General features: G+C 35.9%; 1 protein-coding gene across 6 annotated transcripts in view; it reads right to left on the reverse strand.

Moving 5' to 3' along the window:
- Positions 1–26,017, reverse strand: part of OLA1 (Obg like ATPase 1) — a 128,257-nt gene that overhangs the window by 18,867 nt on the left and 83,373 nt on the right. For all 6 annotated transcript variants that reach the window (XM_021552476.2, XM_021552475.1, XM_021552477.1 and 3 more), the window contains 2 exons: positions 19,244–19,324; positions 18,870–18,967 (listed from right to left, as the gene is read on the reverse strand). In XM_021552476.2, coding sequence (XP_021408151.1) covers positions 18,870–18,967; positions 19,244–19,324 — 179 coding nt within the window. The remainder of the gene's footprint in view (positions 1–18,869; positions 18,968–19,243; positions 19,325–26,017) is intronic.

Below are 26,017 nucleotides of genomic sequence, written 5' to 3' on the forward strand. Positions count from 1 at the left end.
CCTAGTCAAAGGAAAAATACTAAAAAATCATATTTGGCAGTTATTCTGGGACATGATAATTCTATGCATTTCTCCACCAAAGAGTCACTTAATCAACATACACAATGCAATTTTAGTCTTAGTTTGGTTGAGTAATGGCACCATCAAAGAAGAAATGATGACAGAAAATAACCTTGGGTAAACACAAGTAATTTGGTTTAAAGGAAAAATACATCTATAAAGTATTTGATAGTGTGCTGTGTGTGAAACTACTCATTCAACTGGAGAAGAAGGGAAACTGGATTTGTAGAGACTGAGGACTGAACAATGCCCTGGATATAACAGGGGAACAAATTAATCTTTTAGGGTATTAAATCAAAATTCACCAGGAGCAAACTTAGGACTGATGATGTTAAATACATTAATGACCTTGACATAAACATTAGTTGCATGCAAATTTTATGTTCAATACAGGAGCAGGAGACGTTTTCCTCAAGGAAAATCATCATCATCATCAACTGAAAGTGACATAGAAGGGAGATCACATTAGGTTACTGTTCTTCAAAGCAAATCTAAGCCACCAGGACAACACAACAGGGAAAAGGCAAATATCATCTACAGATCCTACTGGAAACACTTCCCTTTGCTTAAGAGGATGCCTTATATCTGCATTCAAGGTGTTCCTGAAAGCATATGGAGCACTAGGTGCAGCTGTGATCAGCTAAATTCAGAACAGGTCTAAGATTATCAGAGACATGGGAACCCCATGTAAATGACAGAGAGAGAGAAAATTGATAATGCCTGCTTTAAATAAGGAGATAAACACCAATGAGATAAGATACTATTTAGTTTACAGGACAAAGCTGCCTGAACCACCAATGAAATAAGCCAGCCATGGAAAAGTATAGTCTGGAAATTAGCAGAACATTTTCAACTCAAGGCAGCAGCAAACTTCTGTGAATTGCCTCTCAATACTAAGCACAGAACAATCAGCTACTGCTAGGAAAAAAAAAATCCACAACAAATCACCACCTTAATTAATTTATGGAAGTCATTATACTGTGTAGCTACCAACAATAACTGGTTCTGTACTGAATGCAGAGGAGGGATTACAGTAATTTAGGGATTACCATATAGTTACAAGGAAGCACTACACTTTGTGAATTCAGAAGTACTTAAATGCTATGCAGAAATGCACAGGAGGACAAAGAGGTCTCAATTTCATACAAATCAAGTTCCTACACCTTTTGTAAGAACCAATGCCTTCACTGGGAAGAAGGCAGAAACTCAACACCCACATACTTGGCTAGTGCTGGCCAGCTGACCAGCAGCAGTAGGACTTTCAGACTGATGCTACCTGTGTTCAGTGCCTGATGTCACTGCTTTTTAAAGGAGGAGTATAAATTTGGGATCACTGTCATAAGGAAACAAGACTCAAAACTCCTGGACAACCAGACTTCATGAGTTCTACTCTTCCAAAATAAAATGTACATAAAGTCAGAAGTAGCCCATTATACCATACTTAGTTACCAGTACCACTCACAAGGACAGCACAGGTAAAGCAGAAGAGGTGGCTGAAGCATAGCTTGGCAGTAAGTCATCTCAAAATGTGGACAAGGTACAATTTTTTAAATAGCACTAATAATAGCACTGGACTTCATCATACTAACTGGTGAAATGAAGAAAATTAACAGTGTTTTAAAGTGTATGAAAATTTTAAATTAAATTTTCCTACATGGTATCACAAAGAGAGATTTTAAAAGGACAAAAGTAAAATCCAGTCCCTCATCACCGAATCTCCAGACATGTGCCTTTAACATAAGGCTTTCCTTCTACAGTCCCATGTTAGTACTGAGTTTTGCTCCAGAAAAGGGGAATCCTACCATCAGGAGTATTCTACCAACCCAACCCTACTATTCTAAACTGAATGTACTCATTAAATATCCATTACACAAACCTATCTTTGAGCTAATGGAAATACAGTAAGCATTTGCCCCTCAGTAGACTAGAAGCTGTGCTGCTGGAAGGTGTCACAGGTACTTGCTAAGAGCACAGAAACAAAAAGAAGTACTACCTCTGAATTTCATGCTATGCATTCCAAGGAGAAAAAAAACTAGTGAGTACAGTCTCTTCTGATTGTTTTCCCTCAAATATAGCCACTTTCCCATCCAACAGTTGTTCACATTCTGTTGCTCACCCTTTCTTCTCCCAGTGTTATTCCCCAGTATTCAAAGCCTTCCATCCTGGTCCAAGAGCTCTTTAGCAAGATGCTTCCAAATGCAATCCACAGAACTGACACTGAATTCACGCCTCCCTCCTACCCTTGCTTTGGTCACTCCCACACTCCTACTTCCTTTTATCTCATTTGCAGATTTACCAGTTCAGCTCTTGCTTGCAGACCCGCTTCCCGCTCAGCTTCATTCATGCTTCAACATACAGAGATACATCTGAGACACTTCCAAATTCCTTAGGTCTGCTCAATTCTTAAATTTAGCAATAGCTATTTCAAAGAAAAAGTCCTTAACCACTGTGTATCTCACAGGATTTAGTATTATATCAATCACCTACCACTGTACTTTCTTGTAATTTTGTTTAAAAATAAATTTCGCAAATACTGATATTTTGAAATTAGTTCTGCACAAATCCAATGCATATTGATGATTTTTCACACTAAAAAGTGGACAAAGTAGTTATGTATAGGCTGAAATAAACAAGGCTCAGGTATAAAGTACCAGTTTAATAAAGAAAAATAAACAAACAATCCACTGCACAGTTTAACTACCAGAGACAAAAAACATATATACCAGATATATACAGTAATATCTATTATAAAGAAATATTAGATACAAGTCCTTCAGTAAAGTCTAGAAAAGCACAGAGCATATAGTTGTATTGTTAGTGCTTCCACTTATCAGATGAAATCTTGTCTTTAGACAGAAAAAGGACAAAAAAAGGGGATATAAATATAGCAATCTGAAACATGGTAACACTAACCAATACTGTATCTTTCCTTGAAACAAAAATTTCTCTCAGAAAAGATGCAGTTGATAGTTTCTCTAGCACATTCATCATTATTGTACATGCTCTTCTGCTACAAACCTGTGGAGCCTGCAGTAAGAAATGGAAAGAGTGCAAAAGCCTTCACATGACAATATTCTAGTCAAAGCTGTGCATGTCCTCAGTTTTGCTTTTCACCACAAAGCAAACCCAACTGTGCATTATGAATCAGTCAGAAAGAGGACATATTTTATGTTTCAATAAAAATAACACCAAGTATGGAACTTCAGTGATGAGATGTCTAAACCAGAAGCATTTCCCCAACTCTACAGCAGTTAAAATAGATTACATAATAATCCATTACAGAGAAAGCTCCTACTGAATTTGAAAAAACACTTACAATGTTGCGATTTTTAAAAAAGCACCATGCTAAAAATGCACTCCACTCATTCAGAAGCAACCCAGATTCAGTACTATAGAAGCTAAAGGTACTGCTCAATGCAATGATTCATAGTTTCTCTAATAGGAAGATTCAGCAGTTTTCAGACAAGACCTTTATTCCCTCTCTGAATAAATGATGCCTGAAATTTTTATTCTTGTTCTAATGGAATTTCAATGGCCTTCACTGCAAATCTACTGGAAATTTTCGCATATTAAGTGGAAAAAATTAAATGATGTTAACCACATTTTAATGTGATTAAGGCTGACAGGGTCATTATTTCTGCTAATCACTCAGTTTAAAAAGCTCAAACAAAACTTTGTAACAGCCAACGTTTTTTCTGGTTTTCTGTATGTCTGCTGTAGTTGAGAATTAAAGCCACTACTGAATATGAAACACAGCATATCGCATAAAAACACGTTTGCTGCAATTTGTACATGGATTTCATAATAATTAATTTAAAACTTTAAAAAGGGGGGGAATCACTCTTTCAAATGTATAGCCCTTTACTTCTTTTGTCTTCCTCAATCGAAAGACAAAATAGAACAAGGGAATATGTATTTCTTTTCCCATATGTCGTATTTGCTAGTGAACAAGAGAAAACATCTTTACTGTGAACTAAAATATATGTGTAATCACAAAAAATAATTTCTTAGAGTATGTCTGTTAGGCTCTGCAATAAGGAGTTCTGCTTATCACCATTTAGGTTGGCATAAGCTGGAAAATGGGCATAAAGAAGTCAGAATAAGGAGCAAAGATTATATGGTTTTCAGAGCATCTTGTACTTCACTCGCATGGAGGATCAAACAACAGGACAGAAAATGAAGGAGATTGCTGTTCTGGCCACTGGCTCAGCTCGAGAGGCACAGCCCTACAGCCAGACCTCTTGCTCAAAGGTTTGGCACCAACAGCAGCTGCTGCCAACAGAGCAGCTCCCTAAGCCCACAGAAGCTTTGAGGATGATTGAACAGGCCAGAAGGACTTCACTTAAAAAACAGACATAAATTTGTCCTGTTCATACTACCAGAGGAAAGGATATGGTGTTTGTGGGATTTACATTTTGTTTCTTTCTGGGTGGGAGGAGGCTGATCACAGGTTTTGTTAGGCTGAGGGATTACCATTCTCTGCAAAGATGACCACTGTAATGCTTACTGCCTGCTTAATAATTAATACCACCCTCTGTGAATCATCATTTCTGGATGACCTGCACCTCTCATGCCACGTTATCTCTTTCCTCTAAAGTTGCAGATAATTAAAAAAGAGGGGGGAAATGCATTTCAGCATTCATATTTATTTTTTTCTACATAAGTAACTTATTCATATTTAAGTTACTTAAGAAGAGAAAGAAAGTGCGGACAGACTGATTCACATGATCATTCCCATATGGTTCAATAGATGCATTTCAACCTTACTGAATCATTAAAAACTGCTTCTTGAATTACAAAAAAAAAAAAAAAAAAAAAAAAAAAAAAAAATTTAAATAGTAAACAAGATCATTACCTTATTAACCTTAGGGTATGTGAAATTTATCTGAAGAATATTTTATTTCCTTCCCATTCCTTGGCAAAATATCTGACCATGGAGATTCTTAGATCTACTTTATGATTACAACAAAAAAATGCTGATTAAAAAAGATGGTAATTATACACAAGTCTTTTCCTATAAGACCTTACTTCTACTTTATTTCTTTATATCTCTCACTACCACTAACTGTATTTCAACAATTTTTTTCCAGCAGCTTTTTTTGCTAACAAAACATTTGTTTCACACCTGAATACTATCCATAACAAGACAAAAAGTCCAATGACTTACTACAAGGAACAAACTATGTTAACATCAATACATTACAGCTGTAGTTTGTGGTGTTCTCAAAAAGAAACGTTACTGGCATTGTTGCACTTTCTAGTTTTAGTGTGAAGCCATACACATCAACTAACAACCCTACTGAATTCTTGTGCTTATCTAAGAAGGGACCCTGCTGAATGTCCTAATGCATCTTATTGTGAATCTTCAGCAAATAAAACTTCATGTATGAGCTCATGATGTGCTTTGCTGCTGGAAAGTCACAGGCTCTGTGGGAAGCTTTTTATCTTCCCAGCAGTCAGTTCTCTGAGAACATCAGTGCAGCTACTGTAGTTACCTGTAGATTACTTGTATTTTCTCACATCTGTGTCCAGCAATCTAAACCATGATGATAAAGGGTCATTAGGTTTTGAGTGAGGAAGGGGATGGACTAGACAATTTGCTCTGATAAGCTCCTTGTCGCGAGTGCCGGTTTAGAATGTGAAATGCGGGGTTATGCACATTCTCAACTCAAACGCCCGTGCTGTCAGAGCACCAATTAAAAATCATACTCAGCCCGTCTCAAACTACATGAACACATCTTACCTGAAATTTTTACAATTAAAATATTGCAATAAACTAATTCTGTCATGGTAAGAAGGACATCAACTGTCTATTAGCCACAAAAGAATTCAGGTACAATTACTAAGATAACTGCTGTTTGGAGCACAGCAAAGCAATTTCCCACAGTGGGGCTTACAGTTCAATTTACCAGTTGGGCAAATATTTTGTGCTCTGTAGTGGTCCACAGAGTTAACAGTTACCTGTAACATTTGAGTAGTGTTATACTTGGAGAAAACTTTTTTCAACCTAAACAGGTGTTTCAGCTTTAGCCCTTCACATGAATACAGATCTTTTTTTCCAACCCTTTCCTAAGAACTCTTTTAAGACTTTCATTTAACATTAAATGCAAATTTTATTAAAGCACCAATGGGTCTATTTTCCCATTCCAAGCTACTCACAATGAGATCTTGTAAGTTATAGGCTGCTTGGAAGAGGAATGAGAATAAGCACAATGTCACCTATAAAATTATGTTAATCCTCAAGTAACTTGATGAGGTGGTAACAGGCTTTTTTCCCTTCTTCCTTATGGGATATGCTTAACTCAGTAAAAAAATAGTAATAATAAAAAAAAAAACCCTATTCACATGAACTAAACAATAATAAAGAAGGCTGCATTTTCATATGAAGCAAAACCAGGTTATACCATGAGTACAGTGTACAGTTCCAACAATATGGTCAGTGACACAACTGTGAGAAGCCTTTAAAATATTTATCACTAATTTCTGTGTCAAACTGCAGCAAGTATTGTGTTAGGCAACAGATAAACACATGGAAGCACAAACAAACCATTCAATATTTCTTGGTCAATGTACAAGCCATCACAAGGAATTCAGGGGTTTAAGAGTTCAAAGAATGTAATTCCTATACTTCCCTCTTCTTTAAATTAAAGAGTAAAATAATTACCATTCAAACACTAACTCATCAGCTTAGATAGTTCAAAGGGAGTTTTCTTCATTGCCCTTGCAGAGATGATGATATCCTGCTATGTTGCTTTTGAGTCTTAATTTCAAGTCAGTGAAGAAAAACAGAAGGTTGGTATTTTACATAAAAAAGGTCCATTTCCTAATTACAATAATTGTAACAATACATGAGCTCATAATGAATTTTCTACCAAGATTCAAAGACAGCAGTTGAAAACAAGCTCCTTAATTTTATCACTTAGTTTTATTTTATACAAATACATCTTTTAGTTCTGACTGTTGCAAGAGAACTATCTATACACAACACTGGTTTGGGGTTTTTTTTAATCACTCCATGGTCTTCAATGAAAATGCATCATTTGGAGAACATTAACAGTCTGCATTATCAGAAAAAATGAATCCTTAATAATTATTCATACACCAAGTAGCTGTAAACCCAAATCATTTCAGAAGACCTGAATGTGTCAAGAACTTTGACAATTATGACTGGAGCCAGGAAACTGTAGCACTGCAGAATTTCTTATGAATTTTTCTAGTTACTTTTTATAAATGCTGTCCTAGATGACAGCTTAATGTGTACCACATGCAATATTTATTCTTCTTCAGTGTCAGACTGTCTAGCCATCCAAGGGAATACAAAGAATGTCACTTATTAGGATAAAAGCACAAGGAAGGTAATCAAGGACATATGTAACATCAGCCAATCATGCCCTATTTCAACATCCTATTCCATTCATAACAGTTCAACAATTATTTGCTTACTGATAACTTGCTTTCAGGCTGTTTGTGTTCCCCATAATGGTGGTTTGCATTTATTTTGCTCTTTAGAATTGGACACTTGCTGTGCCATGCATGTTTGTCAAAACTTTCTATCTTCTGTCAGAAAGAGCTTTAGCATATCAAACAATTTCTGTTTGTCAGAAATCAGTAATAGAACAATCCAGTTACCTTCTATGTCAGTAGGGTACTAGAATAACTAGAGACCAGAAACAAAAGGCTATCAGACACTACACACTACTGCAAGACAGGCAGCTAAACCCATGTTTCTATTTACTGCACTTTGATCATATAGCTGTGTCTTTATGAAAAGCCTAGTACAAAAATTAGACTCTGAATGGAAATGTACTTCAACAAGATACTGTCAGAGCACAAAGACATTAAGCTTGCTTTTAAGCTTGAAACCTGAATTTCTTACTAGTCCTCCATGTCTCTTTACCATACTTCTATTTATTTATTTATTTAACCAAATGCCTATATGAAATGCTTGTAGACATCTTATCTGCTGATTTTAATCTATATGATGCATCAAGTTATGAAAATATGTTAGTTAACAAAGACAAGTAGACACAGGCAGATAGAGGGAGCCAAAGACAAACATTTACCCTCCATAAAGTTATTTTTAAATAATACTACTAGGAATATTTTTTGAAAATCCTATGGGAAACTGAACACACATGCACATGCACGCACACTTCATTATTCTGAATATCCTGGGACATTAAGATTTTATTAAATAAAAAACAGGTATGCATTTAATGAGCCTCTGAAATAAAACATGAGCTGGAAGTACCATCACATGTTTTAGATCGGCAACATTGTGCAGGTTTTCAATGTATTAGGTGTAAGATTTTATTTTCTTTTTTTTCTTTAATAAAAGCCATTTGGATTTAAATACATTTTTGCTTCAGGAATGTACTACTGTGCCAATGCATGAGAACAAGAGGAAGACTCAATATACAATGAATCTGATTAAACCCAATGTAGTACAATACCAGCACACACTTAGGTCGCTTTCAAATATTTATCTTTCCAACATTTCTTCAGGCTTTAGAAATTAATACCAGAGCACAGTAAGTCCCAAACATTATTTAAATTTATATTCTAATCAACTTCTCTTAAAATTAACAATAATTAAACTCAAGCATTGGCTATAAAGGATAATAAGATACTCATACTCAGATACTCATCTGACAGTTCGTTCGTCAATTGAACATATATAATGTGCAAACTTTCCTCTCCAATTTGAAGATGAACACACATCTACTCCTTGTTTCCAGACAAGGATACATAGTTCCATCCACTGTAAGACTAGTGACTACCAACATCTGAACATCAGTCATCCATATTAGTGATTAGAAGAAACTCTAGCTGTGAAAATAAAATACTGTGCCAAAACTTTAGAAGGTAAGATATGTTTCTTGGGAAAAACAAGCAGTTAAATGAAAACCTATTTCCATATACTTAAGACAAAAGAATGAGCCGTAAATAACCATAAAATTAAAAAGAAAACTGTTTTTTTAAAAATGCACACGATTTTCAAAATAATCATCAATGAAAAATGTGTCTGTCAATTGTGAAACAAACAAGTCACTTAGAAAAAGAAAACTTAAAAAAAGGGTGCCAAAGCCAAAGAACCTACATTTACAATTATATAAAAGAATCATCCTCCTCAAATATTTTTCCATTTATGATAAATGCTTGACTGCCTGATGTTTCCATGTAGTCGCTATTTATAGAAAACAGAACAATGTTACAGAACATTTTCCTCCAGAGAAGGGGATATTGCAGACCATTCACAAAGAACAATTTCAAGATGAGTATTTTTCCCAGACCTTCCAGGTATCTCAAACGCCATGCATAAGAGAGATAGTGGTAGGTGAAATAAAATTAACTTCAACTATGAGAACTTAAAGACATTAACACAGTCTTGTAAGAAGTGATAGCATGAAACGAGTCAAGAAATGAATTAAGTAGGCAGGATTTTAGATGGATGTACAGGTACTTGTCTGCAAATCAAACACTGCAATACTGAGTAACATATCATGAAAAGAAAGATACTTATCAACGGGGACATTGTTCAAGAGCAACACTGGTTGCAGTTCCTAATCCAAAATACCAAAGCAATATGAGTGTATTGTCCTTCTGCTTCTTAACAAAAGACAATATTATCAAAGCACTTTTCACTTTAAAACATTTCTAAAATCAAAGCTCATCTGCCAGTACCTACAACTGTTGATGTGCCTAAGAGTTTTCCTCTCAAAAGCCCACCAGTTACAGGTAAGGAGGTATCAGGTCCTCACACAGAGGAGGAGCTACTCCCATTACACCAGGTGAAACCACAGCCACCCACCTCCAAAGTAACTCAACAGCTTGTTCTCCATCTTCTGACTCCCAAGAGACTCTCACAAAAACAACTGCTAGTTCTTAAATGCCATGTCAGATACAGGAACCGTGACCCAACAGATTGAGACACAACCTCACAGTATCTGTTTTCCCCTTGATTTGAAAGAGAAATTTATTTGCTTTGAGGGCTATGCACAACTTCTATGCTGACTAGTTGACAAAGACAGGCTAACAGTTAGTTCATTCTGAAAGGCACAGGGCTTAATAAATTAATATGAAAAAGAAATGAGTAACTTAATATTCAGTAACTTAAGGATAAACGACTGTTAACAAGAATAACAATCTCTTGCAAAAATCTCTATTAGTTTATTTGTAAAGCAAAACAGGACAAAACCTCCCTCTATTAAAAAACCCCAAATCCTAATTTCTTAGGTAAGATCTGTGCACAGTGCAGTGAAGGTGACTGTGCTTCTAACACTCAGCAAACAACCCAAAAGAAACAAAGCTGTTCTACTTTTCCATTACTAATGATGTTTCTCATCAAGATCTTCAAATGTGAAAGAGATTTTGACATGAGTATCTACGGGCTTACATGCACAAACTGCTTTATTCTAATGTAAGTAAGAGTGAAATTCACTACTATCACTAAAAGTAGGATTTGAAATCTGCATCTGAGATGATACAATAGTGAGATGACAGCACTGACATTGTGGTTAGTACCCTATTCTCCTCCAAACGCTTCCAAGGTGATGTGGTTGTGTTGATGATGCTCACAACTAACAACCCTGGACTGAAACATACTGTAAATTACAGAAACTCGTCCTCAGTATGAAAGCTGGTTTCTTAAGCTGCTTTCATTCCTGCTTTCTTCCATTCTGTAACAAAGACAAGTGAGTAAAGCAGTTTCTCACTCACTTTTTCCATTTCAGTGTTTAGGACATCATGGTCTCAGAGTATTATCAAAGAGAAAGGTCTATTCTCCTAAATATAAGCTAGTCTGAATCTAAAAACTTAGGACATCAAAAGCACCTGAGAGACTCTGAAGCTAAAAATCTCACTTAAAGAGTATTAAAAATGGTATCAAGCTACTGAAAATCCCCAAACTCCTTAAGTTGTTAGTAAAACTAATATACATTGTTAAAACAATGCTTTAACCTATCATAAATACGAGGGAAGGGTTGCTTAGCCAGCTATGACAGTGACAGCATTGCTCAGTGAGGGACCACAGCTACATACAACAAACACTTAAATGACTGAGGACATTTGGATGGCCTTTGAAAAAGAGGACTGACAGACCACAGTGTCTTTGCAGACATCATTCAGGAGATAAATCACTGATAAGATTACAGAAAAAAAAATGCAATTATTAGAGAATATTGACATTTTCAATGGGTAACTTGATTTTAGACCACATTTCCCAAAAAATTGTGTCTATTATTTCACCAGCACCAAGACTTTTAGGGAAATAGTGAAGAAAACTAAGTTTGAAACCTAAAGCACAAGTTTCTCTACAGTGGAAAGTAAGCAGCAGAAAACAGAAGCTTTTTATGCAGCATACTGGGAAGAAGGAAGAACAGTTATTCACTACACAGTAACAAAATTTATACTCAAAAGACATCTCTGCATCTCAGGTTTGCATCTGAGCAGTTTAAACTTTCTCTGGGTTTAAACAAGACTTAAGTTCAATAAAAAAGCATTTTCTACCTCATTATGCATCCAGAGTCAGAAACATTGCATTGCATTAAACAACAAAATTTACATCCCTGACTTTGAGAATGTCACCTCATAACATTTTTTTGCAGCGATCCCTATCTCTGCTGCTCATGTTATCTATAAACTGAATTAATCCAAGTTGTGTAATCATTTGATTTGCAATCTAGCGCAACATTGTTCTCTCCCTTAGTGTTTTTTGTCTTAAGCAGTGTGTATTTATTAAAGAGACAAAAATTCCAATAAAGACCAGGGAGAAACAAAGCTTCTAAAACGTTTATACAGTATATACTAATAAAGAAGCCCTTTCTTACCCTGCAAAGGTTTGGAAACTTTTCCACCAGTTAAGTTTAAGTTTTTGCTTGTTGCAAGTTAGATTTTGCCTATGGAAGTCCAAGAGTTTAAATAAAATATCATACAAAGTACTTGATGCCTCAACTGCCATGGCAGATTAGAAGAAGCATTGTTAGCAAATACCAATTCATAAGACTACACAAGCCAACTATAAAACTGGTAGGGCATTCAAACACCCATAGCTGTAGTCATTCAATATTACAACTAAACACACAGAACTGGATATAAACAGATCAGAAACTACAGTGATTACGGCCAAACCAAATAATTAAAAACATTGAGAAGAGCATCTGCATAGGGAAGAAGAAAAGGAAGAGAAGATGCGAAGCAATGCCGAACTGTTCAAAGGGAGGTTTGGAGGACACATAGCTGACAGAACAGGGATCATACACACAGCAATGAAGTTGAAAAGCTGCTTGTAGATGACACCAATGCTCTCTGAGTACGAAAAGTCTGGTGGGTCATTGTCACAGCATAAGCTGCAGCTGAGATGGCCATGAGGTATCACCACACAATTTCAGGAGGCTTTAAGCATTTGCCCACACAGAGTAACACCATACCACATCAGAACACTTCAAGCATCTGCCCTTCTTGTTCTTTAGCCCAACCTTTTACACCCCTTATGTTCATGCATTGCACCTGTGTGCCCCTTTGGTGGTTGCTCAGTGCACCTGGGCACTCCATGGTTCACTGCTGTCAGTGCTGCTCACCTGCTTTTCAGAGCTGTACCCACTGGGGATGAGGCTCAGCTGCAGCCCCACTCCCAATCACCACAAACTGGGTGCCTACAGGTCATGGCTGCTGTGCTGGGCTGGTTTTGGTGCTCTGAGATGCTGGGCTATCATGTGTCACTCAGAACATTGGAGAGACTGTCCTTCATTTCCGTGCTTTCTACATCTGTAGCCTTGATGAGTTCTAAATATAGTGTGATGGTATCTTTATCTGCCCAGCACAGGCCTTCCCAAAACCCAGAAGGTTTCCCTCTACTATGACCACTCCTTTCTTTACTAGTTCAAGAGTCAACATATTCTAAGTAAACTACTGAGGTTTTATTTCCTGACTTTGCAACCTACATTTTAGCCATTTAGTAGTGTAATTTTGTAATCAGGTGGACCAGAATTTTTGAAAAAAGCATCACCATAAAACATTGCCCATTTTTAAAACATACAGAAACAACTTAATTGAAAAATTTTACTGCCCTAATTCATAGGAACCCAGACATGTGGCACAGAGCAAACTTGCTGTCAGAGATAAACCTTCACATCTGGGTGGAGGTGAACACTGGAGTGAAGGTAGACTCCAGGAAGGTGCTTTTGTGTCTGGAGCAAGGTTACACACTGAAACTGAGAATGGGACCCATCTTTCCATACTTAGAGACGTGTCCTCAACACCTGCTATTACCCAAACAATATGCATTCACGTTCAGACAGGGGACTCCAGAGGGGCAGGCAAAAGAAAGTGAATCAAAGCAAGAGTCTGGTGAAAGAAATCATCCAGGGCAAAGGACTGGAACTAAGCCAGCAAGAATGGGATGAAATCAAAGCAGAGAATCTGGCAAAGACCATGGAGAACACACCAGCTAGAAAAATGGTGGGGCAAAAAGTATGGGATAAACAGAACAACTAAATGAAGTCACTGGAATTGGTAAAACAGAAGACTACAAGAAGTCAATTGGCAATGTCAAGACATGGTGCTGGAAAGAAAACACACTGCCATTTGGTTGATGGATGACTAATTAATTTGTATTCATTAATTCCTCTGTGTAAGAAACAATAAAGAGTAACTGTTTATTAAGCAAATACCATGCACTATCCTCTACTACACTAGGTACGTGCTCTATGAAAAACAAACACAATTCTCTAGTTTGGACAGCCTGAGCTGTAAGATACTCTCAGTCAGGCAGTAAAGATGTAGCACCGGATGCCTAACTTCTGGATCGTTAGCTTTGAATATCTGACTTCTCAACTTGTGTGTTATACATACAACATAAATCATCTCCTAATATTCCTTTAAAGCATTTCAGTTGTAAGGCAGGAACAAGAACTGTAATATATTTTAAAAAAATATTATTTTCCAAATTTGTCAGCATAGAAGACAACCTTAAAATCATTAAGCAGCTATGTCAACAAAACATCTCAATACCAACTTATTGCTGTCGAGGCAGAAGGGGAATAAAGAGACTGACTAGAAGGCTGCATGAGAGTGAAACTGATTTATTTAAAATGCACTGCTCTTTTATACAGTTTCATAAGGACCAAATTTATAGGTTCTGATGTGAAAATAACCCACAGCATTGGTGCAAAGTGCTTGATGCACAGTGATAGAACTTAACTATAAACAATGTGAAAAACAAGAGATATAAAGAATTATTTACATTCTCTCCAGCTTTTTCCCAGGCGTCTGCCTGGCTAGAAACTCTCACTTACTTTCTTTGGATCTGAGTCCCACACCACCTCAGCATTACAATTTATGATTTTTAAATTCCTTCAAATAATTTCTCAAATACATTTATTGGAATAAAATGTAACTGCCTAAACATCTATATCTGCAGAAATACAACCAAGGACTCGGAGTCTCCATTTATAAGTGGTAGTAAATAATTCCATTTATAACTTTGTTTCCTAACTAGTTTAAAAGTGAAAGACCAAGCAAAACAGATTAATTCATACTCAAACCTATGCAGTGTTCCTTTTATTTGACCTTCAATATTTCTTTCTTTATGTCAGATTTCCCTACCTCCTCCATTTTTAAAAAAATATTTGGAACATCTGAAGCAATATGAAAAAGATTAATAGAAAAGGATTATTCACTCTCACAATACAAGATCTAAGGAGCATCAAATGAAATTATGATGTGGCAGATCCAAAACAAGCATAAGGAAGTACTTCTACATATAGCACATAGTTAAGCTGTAGAAGTCCCTGCTCCAGGATATTGGGATACCAAAAAGTATACTTGAGTTCAAAAGGTGAATGGGTAAATTTATAGAATAAATATCAGTCAAAAAGTATTAGCCACAAGTATATCATATCTGGCTTAGTCAGCTCTACAATAACAGATTGCAAGAAGCTGGATGCATATACTCTGTTTGCTTAATCTGTTCCAATAATCTTCCCTGGACATCTGTTAGTGGCCTGTCAGAAATTTGATACCAGAAAAGATGGACCTTCCATCTGACCTAATTATACCTCTTCTAGCGTAAGAACACTAAAAATGCTATGAAAATGAATGGGCAAAATTTTATTTATTATGACACGTATGTCACTTTTCTAAATACACAGGAGCAAAATAGTAAGTCCCCTATCTTATCAACACTGAGCAACATTTTTGACAGAATGCCTACCATAACATTTTGAAAAACAACCCCTTAAAATAATGCTAATGTACATTTGGATATTCAACAAGTCTGAATTATATTAGAGAAAACAATGTTCAGAAATCCTAATTAAGTCTCAGACAATCTAGTTACAATGCTAGAGATACTGGAGAATCTTTAGCAGCATAAGTGGCTTTTTGAATTACAGTCTAGGCATAGGATGAAATTCACTTTATTGGACCAGAGAAGCTGAGTTAGATCAGAACTGAACAGCTCAGTTATGTGGCTTTAACATATCCAGTATTTCTGGTGTTTGCTGCAAGTAAGTCCAAAATACCAAACCAAACATGATGCTAAGCATGGTCCACTACATTCACTCACGAATTAGCTCAATATATTTCATAATTGGAATCCATTCTGTGAGCCACTACATACATGCTCCTTAGCAAGACTAAAATGTAAAGCTTAAATTAGATGAAGGGCTGATAAATCTGATATCCTGGATTTATGTGACATCCAGGGACTCAGAATGCAGTTTTAACTGATAATTATTATTATTATTACTGTTTTGAATATTTTCATGGTTAAATCTGAATACAGTATACCATGGTTAAGGTACTAGATCCAGATTTTTAAAAAACCAGGACTTATTAAAAGAAGAGTTTAAATATTCATTTAGAGCACAGCAGTACGTATTAAGAATGGTTTCAGTGGATTCCCCCATAAACATCAAGATTACTGTCATCTGATCATAACACAAGTGCGACTAACACAGCTGCCATGTCAGCTTCTCTTCAGGGGCTAGGTCTTAATCATAAATCAACTGAATGACTAATTCAACATTGTTAAAACCAGCAAGTAGCTGCTTGGAGCCATTCCAGTTTTTACATCTTTCAAAAGGTCAATACACCTACTCAAACACACAATAGTCCTATCTTTCACAGTGTTTTATTCTTTCCTTGAATTGAAAAATGACACATTGGCACCTAAATATAAGTGTGTTTTAACTAACAATTAAAATGTTCATTAATTCTCAAAGAGTGACCGAGTAAAACAAAGACAATTTCAGTTTTCCTCTCCACACAAAATTAAAAAGCCTCTCCTTCACTGTTTTAAACACTTCTATAGTCGCAAAAGTCTGATGAACACATTTTATGGCTGAGCATTTCCTGCATTAACCTTACCTTTGTTGTAATATTATGAATTAAGCTCAGAAATAAACTTTTTTGAGAAGAATGACTACAACTAAATGTGTCTTGTATTTCAAATATGAATACCTACCCGTCAAAATAATAATGAAAATCACAAAGTGGCATCTAACAGTAAAATATATTCTAATCATTTACATCTGCTTGCACCACATAAATGACAGAAGCCTACCGTTAGCATCCTTCATAGAAAACATTTATTCTGCTCTTAAATATAAAAGCTATGTTGCATAAACAGAGGATTTAAAGCTGTGGCAGAGTAGCTGAAGGAAAGGAAATGGCAATCTTTCTGGTTCTAGTAGATGCCTTTCCTATCACACAATGTTTCCCACTCATAAATACATGACAAATACTTCCTCAATCATTTTTTACGAGCAGGGATGCACAGGGGGTAGTCAATGGCTAGCTTGAGGGAAAATAGGAACAGCAGGAGGCAGAAACTGTACTGAAAATGGCTATGTGGTAAATTCTCTTCTGGAACATCACTCAGATACCCAGGCTTTGATCTTTCAGCTACAATTACTCTCACATTCTTGAGATCCGGGTATACTTTTTAAAAACTAAATCATTAATTGTGATATAAACAGTTAAAATGTTTCATTATACGACTCCTCAACTCAAACATCTGATTTTTTACAAATTAAAAATTGCAATTTATCCAAAGATTTGGTTTAACTATGTCATCATCACAACTAGTCTCACAAAAAACATGGGGTGACTGGCGACAGCTAAATCACAGACTGGCGTCACCTAAGTAGCCTGGCTACCATTAGGGTCTGGGAAATGGTATTTACTGTACAATTAGAGCCACTGAGCTCTACCTGTAATCATCCAAATACAGGTGTGAGGATCCTTTTTGGGACACGGAAACCGACTCATCCATTTTCACACAAGTTTCCATGTCTGTACTGTTGCAGCAAGCCTTAAGAAACCACAGCATTTTTACTTTGAAAAAAGTATCACCTTACATACAACTAACCTGATCTTAAAAACTACCTTGGGTAGAACCACTTCCTATATTTAAATTGTCATACCCAAAAAAGATTTAGAGGAAAAAAATAATTTAAAATTATGAAATTTGACCAAATATGAAGAGCTTACATTATTATATTGCTTGTGAAGTCTATTCTGAAGTCTGTGTTTGGGACTGAGAGGGTTTGCTACTAAAATACGTTAAATTTTGTTCTTTATTACCAATAAAAAATGTCTTGGAGTATCAAAAGGACAGTTTTAGTTGCAGTAATTTCACAGAATTTATTCTAATGATTTATTGGAGTTAACCATCTGACATTAATTATTGTTTTGGCTTCCAGTCTATGAATGTTTATTTTTCAGTTTAAAGCCTTCTCACTCTTTGATATCATATGGAAATGAGAATTTTTAATGGAAAATTGAAACCATGTGCATCTAAGTACTTAATGAAGTACAGGGAGAAACAGAGGGTGTACTTTAGGAGAATTCAGATATTCCGCTTTAGATACTTTTGATTTGTTTGGATGAGTTACATGTATATATCTGTTCACAAACATACATTTATACATCTTCAAAGTACCTCACAAGTACAGTGTTAAAATTCTGAATTGTAAGAAAATATTTGCTGTTTGGTTGGGTTTTTTTAAACTAAACACAGTTATAGATTTTCCATCATCATATGCTAACTACCCAATCTGTTCCCTCTTCCACAGTGCAATATTTATGCCATCTAGAGCTTCCAATGACATGCTAAAATGCTGTACTTCTCAACAGTGGATTCCCACTAGTTGTCTACCATGTTAGGACTGGATCTTCATCCAGTTCACTGAACATCTGATAAACTGATTTTGTAAACATTATGTACCTGAGTCACAATATTGATGCCAGAAATACCTGCCTAAAACCTGAGCCATTCATGGCATTAAAGCCATGAATGTTTAAAGAGGCCTGCAAACCACAAGCAAGGCACAAGAAGTGGCAAGAAACCAGGCACCCAACTGCAAAGAAGAGCAATGTTAAAATGTGCAATTTTGTTTGAAAGACTTCTGTGCAACTTGTTTTCTGGCATTTAATTAATTCCTTGGAATGAAAAATATGCTGTTCAGACAACCAGCATTATAGAACATGATAAAACCATATCCTTATTTTAATTAGTACTTCTAAATCAAATCTATTTTCTTCAAATCTATTTTCTTCAAAGTTAATGGATCAATGTCAAATCATAAGGATGGAAAGCATATTCTCTTCTGCAGTTTCAGTCAAGGTTTCACCATATGCATTGTACTCAAGCAGCATGTCAGTGGGAGCATAACAAGTAACAGAAGTGCAAGGTAAGTTCATACAGCTATTTTTACTAATATCCTTGGTGATCTAAATGTGCAAGAAATTACTGAGCATTGACAAATGTGAAAAGAAATATAGACATTTAACCTGTACACACTCACCACTTGTTTTTCTTTCTAATGTAGTCTTTTTCAGACAGATTAACCAAGTAGATCATCGGTTTTGAAGTAAAAAACAAATGTTTGTTCAAAACATCAATCTGGAAGTGAGAACAAAGGGGGAGAATTTTAAAAACAATTTATATCAACTTGAATTAATTTTATGATCATTTTGCTCATGGCATATCTGAGAAGGCTACAGAATTCAAGTGTAATACATAAATCACAGGTAAGTATTGATTCAGCAAATAAATTCAACATTCAATATATTATGAATATAAAATTCAAAAAACCCCAAAAACCCAACAACTTTAAAAAGAACCAGTAACAGGTAGCAAAATTAGAAGTCAATTCATGGAGTAATATTTATAGCCTACCTCTTTGTCATTCCAATCATGATAGAAGCGGACAGCTTTCTTTTCATCTATTACCCATGTCTTGATTTTGCACATTACGTCCTACGCAAGATCAAAAAAAAACCCAAAGTCAAAAACTCAGCTGGATATCAAGACTATTCTCTTCCATAAACAAGGCATGTATCCATTAAGATTCAAAACAACACACAAACGAAAAATTAGGTAATACCTTTTATAAAAATTTTTTTTCTCTCCCAGCAAAACAGAAATTGCTGCTTTAAAAGTTGCTAAAGAGCAATATGGATTATTAGAGTCATCCAAGTCCCACAATTAGAAATTTAAATACACAAGACACAAGTATCATCTCTTGTCACCGAGAACATCAGCAGAGCTCATAAAATATATGTAAAAACAGTACATTTTAGATTGCTTTTCAAACTCAGTAAGACGCAACATTTCAGCATCCAGCGGGAGAGACCACGTACAATATAAACATGCCATTAAGAAAAGGGAATGGGTGGGACAAAACACAGCAAATTTTTTTTTTTTTAATTGTGAGCAAAAGAAATGGAGCCTATTATTGATGATCCACCCTCAAGAAATTAATTCAAACGGCCAAAGCCCTTTTTATTCCGCATTAATTTTTCGCCAACACCTTCTCCCTCCCCCCCCAAAATGAAACCTGCCAAAGCCTCCATTACACAATGGCAAGAGCCTTGCACTGGTGACCTCCAACCAGCTGCATTCACTTTCAGAACATCTCTCTCGGCAGGAAATCTAAAGGCCTTTTAGTTAGCAAGCTAGTGTGCATTCAGAAGGAGTAACTGCAGGAAGAGCCCAATGTGCTTTGTTTCTCTGGCCTTTCTTCACAGAAAGATTAATCATCTGTGAAATGGAAACGGCAAACAGCAAGTGACACAAACTGAACCCTTCAAGCCTTTCCTCATCAGTTTTGTGGTCGTGAATCCAAAAGCTGCGTGTGGCACGGTTTTCCTTACAGGCAGGTGTTAATAAAAGGCTCTTGGGTCTGAAAGGTCAAACTCTGCTCTTCTAGGAGTAGTACATTTTAGAGTCGCCTATTTTTTGTTGTAGATAATTTATGATCATGCTTTAAATAATGCATTTTTTAAAGTTGAAATTGATGCAACTGAGCATTAAGATCCTTAAAACACAAGGAAACATTCCCTGAACTGTTGAGCGCACAACATTTTTTGCACTTAATGCTATGCAGTTGAAGTACATTTATAAACAACCACAAATAACATCAGTATTTACTACCGTCTTTTCTAGTCTTGCAGTAGCTTTAGTGGAGGGGAAAAAAAAAAAACCACGCTCTTCTAAATCTTCAGATCCTGATTTGAAACCCTCCAGGAACAGGACTCCCCACAGATTTTAACAAGGAAGGGGCAAGCTAAAACTTTTAATGAAATCTAACATGTTCTGCCTAAGAATAATCACTTTTACTCTCCTATAACTGAATTTCACTCATAAATGTTTAAAAGTGGCTAATATAACACCATTTCCTACAAGGAGAAGATCAAAGTGCTATATTACAAATGCATTATGATTAAAAAAGCACTGTGCAGCTTTGCTATTAACTGTTCTTTAAACCCTAAAAGGCTTCCCATAGATCTCACTTGGCACTGCATATACAACCTTTGACAAGTAATGTAGACCATTTTTATTCATTGCCTAAAATTGTAGGCAATTATGTGCGTCACACTGGCCACCTGCAAATTCTGAATGCCTGCTCCAGTTGTCAGAGCAAAAAACTAATGTCGGAGGGGATTAATCTAGGGGGAGAGAGTCCTCTTTAATGGCTCCAGCAGGTGAAATGGCCCAGCTGGTTACTATGATGAGTGGCCAGAACAGCTTATGTAGAGACATGCAACAAGATTACACATAAAGAAGAAAACACTGGTACCATCTTATCTTTAACCCTATGTGCTTTTTATTTTTTAATTAAATCTGTATAAACAAGATAAGGGAAGCAATTCTACCAGTAAGTACTTTTCACTTAAGATATTTATCCTCAGTTTCTCTTTAAATAGATATATATAAAAATCAACACAATCACCAAGATTCCTGTTCAGCAGTGAAGGAATTCTGCTCACACCCTATTTTGGGTTTTGAACTAGTTCTGTAGGCACTTACGACACGACTTTCAGCATTACAGTTTCTCCCACAACAGCATGGCATTGCTACATATAAATTTGAGTCAATAAAAAACTGACAGGGGAAAGAAAAAAAAAAACCTCTAGCAGAAGTCACCAGAGCCAGACTTTTAAGTTTCTGCTTAACAGAAATGAAATGTTTTGTAATCACACACTGTAAGGGGAGCTACGTAACACAGGACCTCCAGAAAATTTCAAGCATCAACATAGTAAATAAAGTTTGGCCTTTCTAAAGCCTGTCTAAGCACAGAGCTGCCAATCAAAACATCTCTTCCACATTCATTTGCTACTTACAGTGACACGCAGTCTAAGTCCATTTTGGCACTGACCTAATTTTATTAAGCTCCCATTTACACACCTGACTTAAAGCTGTTTGCAGCTGTTGTTCTACAGGAGTGATTGATTACATGGACAATTTCTACAGGTAAGGCAGATCTACAGCTGAGTAGGATGGGGACAACTAACAATCATGTACTTGCAATTTTATTTTGGTTTTATAGGGAAGTTGGCAAAGTATTGGAAAACTTTCTGTAGGTAAAAGGATGGAAACTTGTCAGCAAATGCAACATTTTTTATGAAGCTAATGAGGCAGTGAGACACAAAGAATTTCTCTGATGTACTATATGGGCAGCACTTACACCAGAATGTCAGGCAGACAGTCCAGAAACTTAAAAATGGGTCAACTGAACTTAAGATTCCCCTGCCTCAGTAGTGGTGTTCCACTGAAATGGGACTTAACTCCTTAACAAGAAATTGTTGAAAATAAATGACAATATAAATAAAGGCACATCTTTCCACATATTTCTTTTTAACTCAGCTGCCCCAATACTCTAAACAAACATACAAATAGCATATTTTTTGTTATTTCTCATGCAGCACCATTTTTAATTCTTTGCTTCTATTTAGGACTGTTAAAAGAGTACAACCCCATCTTTTTATCTTCTCTATCACTGTACTAGTCATTTACACACATTTAATGACTACTCAAGTTAACTTTGAGATGCTTAATAGCAAAATACAGAACAATGATCTGCTTTGTTTTATTAGATCTGACTTCTACAATTGTACACTTTGAGGTCAATCTGTCACCAGCAGAATGATCCACTTTGCCTTCTTTGATGAGAGGGGTACTCTTGTTTTCCAGCTAGCAACATTAAAACACGAGCCATTCAGAAAGCCACAAAAAATCCATCCAAATTCCAATTTCCTTACAGTTGTCAAGGCATATGAAATACAGCAAACTTAATGAATATCAAATATCACTGTTTTTAAAATCAGTTAATTTCTGACTACATGCATGGCAATGTATTTAGCACATATGAATACTCAGTATATTTAGCCATGTGAAATACAGTGATTTTGATTATGTCCAGCACTCATTTTTCGAAGACCACAAGTACTCAACCCACAAATGCAGGACATTAATAATAAGTCCAGCAGTATAAAATAATGCAATACATGTATATTGCATATAGCAGATTTACTAAGACCTACTCATGAACACTACTGTGCAGAAAAATGTGCATACATTAACAGACTTTCTGGATGAATGATAGTAATACTGTGTGCCAATGCCAAATTCTTCTTACAGCATGATGGACTAAACTGAAGCTTGGAAAACTCACTTGCCTACTTGGCATTAGAAAATTGTGATTTTTTTGTTGTAAATTACCAGGGCATGTAATTAACTTCCGCAAATTTAATAAAGAAATAAGCAGTTGTGAGGATTATCATTTCACACTTCAAAGTGCAAGTGAATTCCCTGTGATCCTGCAGGCACTGCAAAAGTCTCCACTACTATAGAGTAACTGAGTACAGTAAGGTTTTTCCCCTCACCAAGGAAAGTATGGAGTGTTTTTCAGCACCTTACTCATTCCCTTCAAAACTTCTAAGATGTAAAAACTTACCATCTCCCTGTAAAAGCTTCAAAAGCACTTAAATAATTTTTATTAAAAGGTCTAAAATTCTATCATATCTCATATCTATATCTCAGCTGCTTGGAAAAACTACAAGGAGTAGTGAAAACATTATCTGTAAACATTATCTGTAGTTCTTAGTTAGCTCCTCTCACTTCATTCCAAAGTCCAACACCATTGCATATCAGTAATGAAGGTGGTAGTGTATAAATAAACATATTCTGACTTCCCTAAAGAATCTGGTTCAGTGGCAGAAGGTGTTTCTTTAATAAATCACTGCATATACTAAATGGAGTCAACACCGCCTACCCAGTAGGCCTCAGAATACAACTGTAAACAAAAATGTGTGTGTTTCTGATGGCACTCCAAACAAACTCTTTGCTTTTCACTGGTTACCATCTCTCAACAACCAAAAAAAAAAGGCCATGTTAATGGCACACACATTCTGAGAAGAGTAACCTACAAACAATGGGAACCTATGTAGGGACCAGAACTGCCCCACGGCTCTAGTGAAAGCAAACCATGCTCTTGAATACGAAACCCTGAAGTTCATCCACTGCTGGGCAGGGCCAAAGGGAGGGTGGATACAGTATTTACCAACACAGCACTTCCCTCTTGCCAGAACAACTGAGAAGCCTGAAGGGTCACAAGCAAATGAAGTGTACTGTAACTAGAAGACTAATGTAATCCTGGAGTATATAAATAGCCTAGTGTCCAATGGGAATAATTTTACACTTATCTCTGCTGAAAAAATGAAAAACTGGAGAAAAAACAGAGGTTTTGAGAAAGTGCTTATACATGAAGATTTGGTGTTCTTAAATTCTATGCTTTTATTCTTATTGCATTATATATACATATAACACAAATCTCACATATACTGAGTTTTTCACTAGCATAGAGAAATCAAATGACTGCTAAAGCTTTACAAATACAGATTAAAACTGTGCCTTACTTCTGAACAGTAAATATAATTAATTACTGGCATAGCTAATACAAGTTAAAGTAATTTAACTCTAGCTGGAAAATATTTCAAAAAAGGTTAATTTTTCCTGTAAGTGATACATTCCATTTTAACCACACTTGTAAGAATTAAGTTGGGGTATGCGAGAGATCAAACCAGATAATTATTATTCCATCTAGCCTTCAAAATTTTAAAATGGTTTTTCAGATACAGATAGAGAACAATGCTATTTGAGGTACTCATAGCTAGTTTAACAGTGCTGCACCAAGAGCAATTTACTGAGTACACACGAGGTGGATGGAGTGCACTGAGCCCACAGTCCTTCTATTCACGGCTTTCCTTGGAAATCCTTCCACTTCTTTGAGCATAGCCTCACCTGTCTGCTCTTCCTGGAGGTTTTGTGGCAATTCAGAAGATTGAGGATGAAGTGACATGGTAAGAATTTATTCTAAAAACACTGTTTAAAAACAATGGTATTTTAAAGGACAATTAAGACAAATTTTGCAGTTTAAAGCAAAGGCTAGATCATGCTTTTTCATTGTGGTAAGTGTTTAAATACGCTGTAGCAGCTGGGTGCAGGAAAGAGAACAAGCCAGGTACTGCACCAACTGGAGTGACAATGAGCTCCTCTGTGGTACAAAACAATGTCTAATCTCTTACAATTCCCTTGCTCACTGATGTTAATAAAAATACAATGGGACAAGTAATGGATTTAGGACAAGTGTATAGTCCTTCCTTCTATTAAATACCTTCACACAGAGCCAGTACAAGCTGTACATGATACAAGATTTACTTAGAACTAGATGCCAATAACGTTTATGAACCACAACAAGCACTTTCACCCAAAACATCCTACAGGCATTCCAAGCAATGTAATTCATGTTAATAATCACCAAATTCTCCTGTGTGGGTCATCCTTGTGGGCTCTACAACATTATACATGAAACATTATACATGAAACATTATACATGAAATATTATACATGAAACATTATACATGAAACAACTCAGTCGCTTCTCAAAGAAAAAAGCAAGCAAGAATAAAGAGAAAGCAGTCTATCTACAAGAGATTATTTCCAGCAGTTCAGAAATTCAGAACAGGGAAATTGCACTGAAAACTAAAATGAAGTATCTTTCACAGATTTTCACTAAACTTTTCTTATTGCATTAGCCAATCCACAAAAATTTCCAAATAAATCCATGTGTGAATGCATTTGTTGTAGTTTTGTGTGAATTAAGCCAAATGAAAAAGGTGTCTTTTCCAGAATACAGCTAATTTATATAGTGTTATTTTGGCATATGCACATACAGTTTAAAATGGCTTGGATCTAGACATACCAAGAGAGGCATGATTTACAAAATTAATTACTTTAAGCTACTTGTCAAATCTACACAGGAAAGACCAGCCTTGACAGAAAGTACTTAACCACTGACTTCTCTTTGTCTACTGATAACACAAAAAAAATCTAAACGTGTGTTTACACTTTATGTATTTTTAAGTCAGGCTTTACTACCAATCAATTCACAAACATCTGCCATGCTACATTCAAAATGTTCTCCAGAATGAACTTTAATTTCCTCTAAATACCACATTAAGCACAGTAAATGGTCCACTCAAGATTTTAGGCATAATTATATGCATTAAGAATATAAATATTTTCTCGATTCCCTATGATTTAAGTTAGCAATTGTAAAAGCCATCAGCAGAGAGTATGTCAACACTGTATGTGTACACTGCTCCTTTC

This window comes from Lonchura striata, chromosome 8 (genome assembly GCF_046129695.1).
Source record: "Lonchura striata isolate bLonStr1 chromosome 8, bLonStr1.mat, whole genome shotgun sequence".
Classification (NCBI taxonomy): Eukaryota; Metazoa; Chordata; class Aves; order Passeriformes; family Estrildidae; genus Lonchura; species Lonchura striata.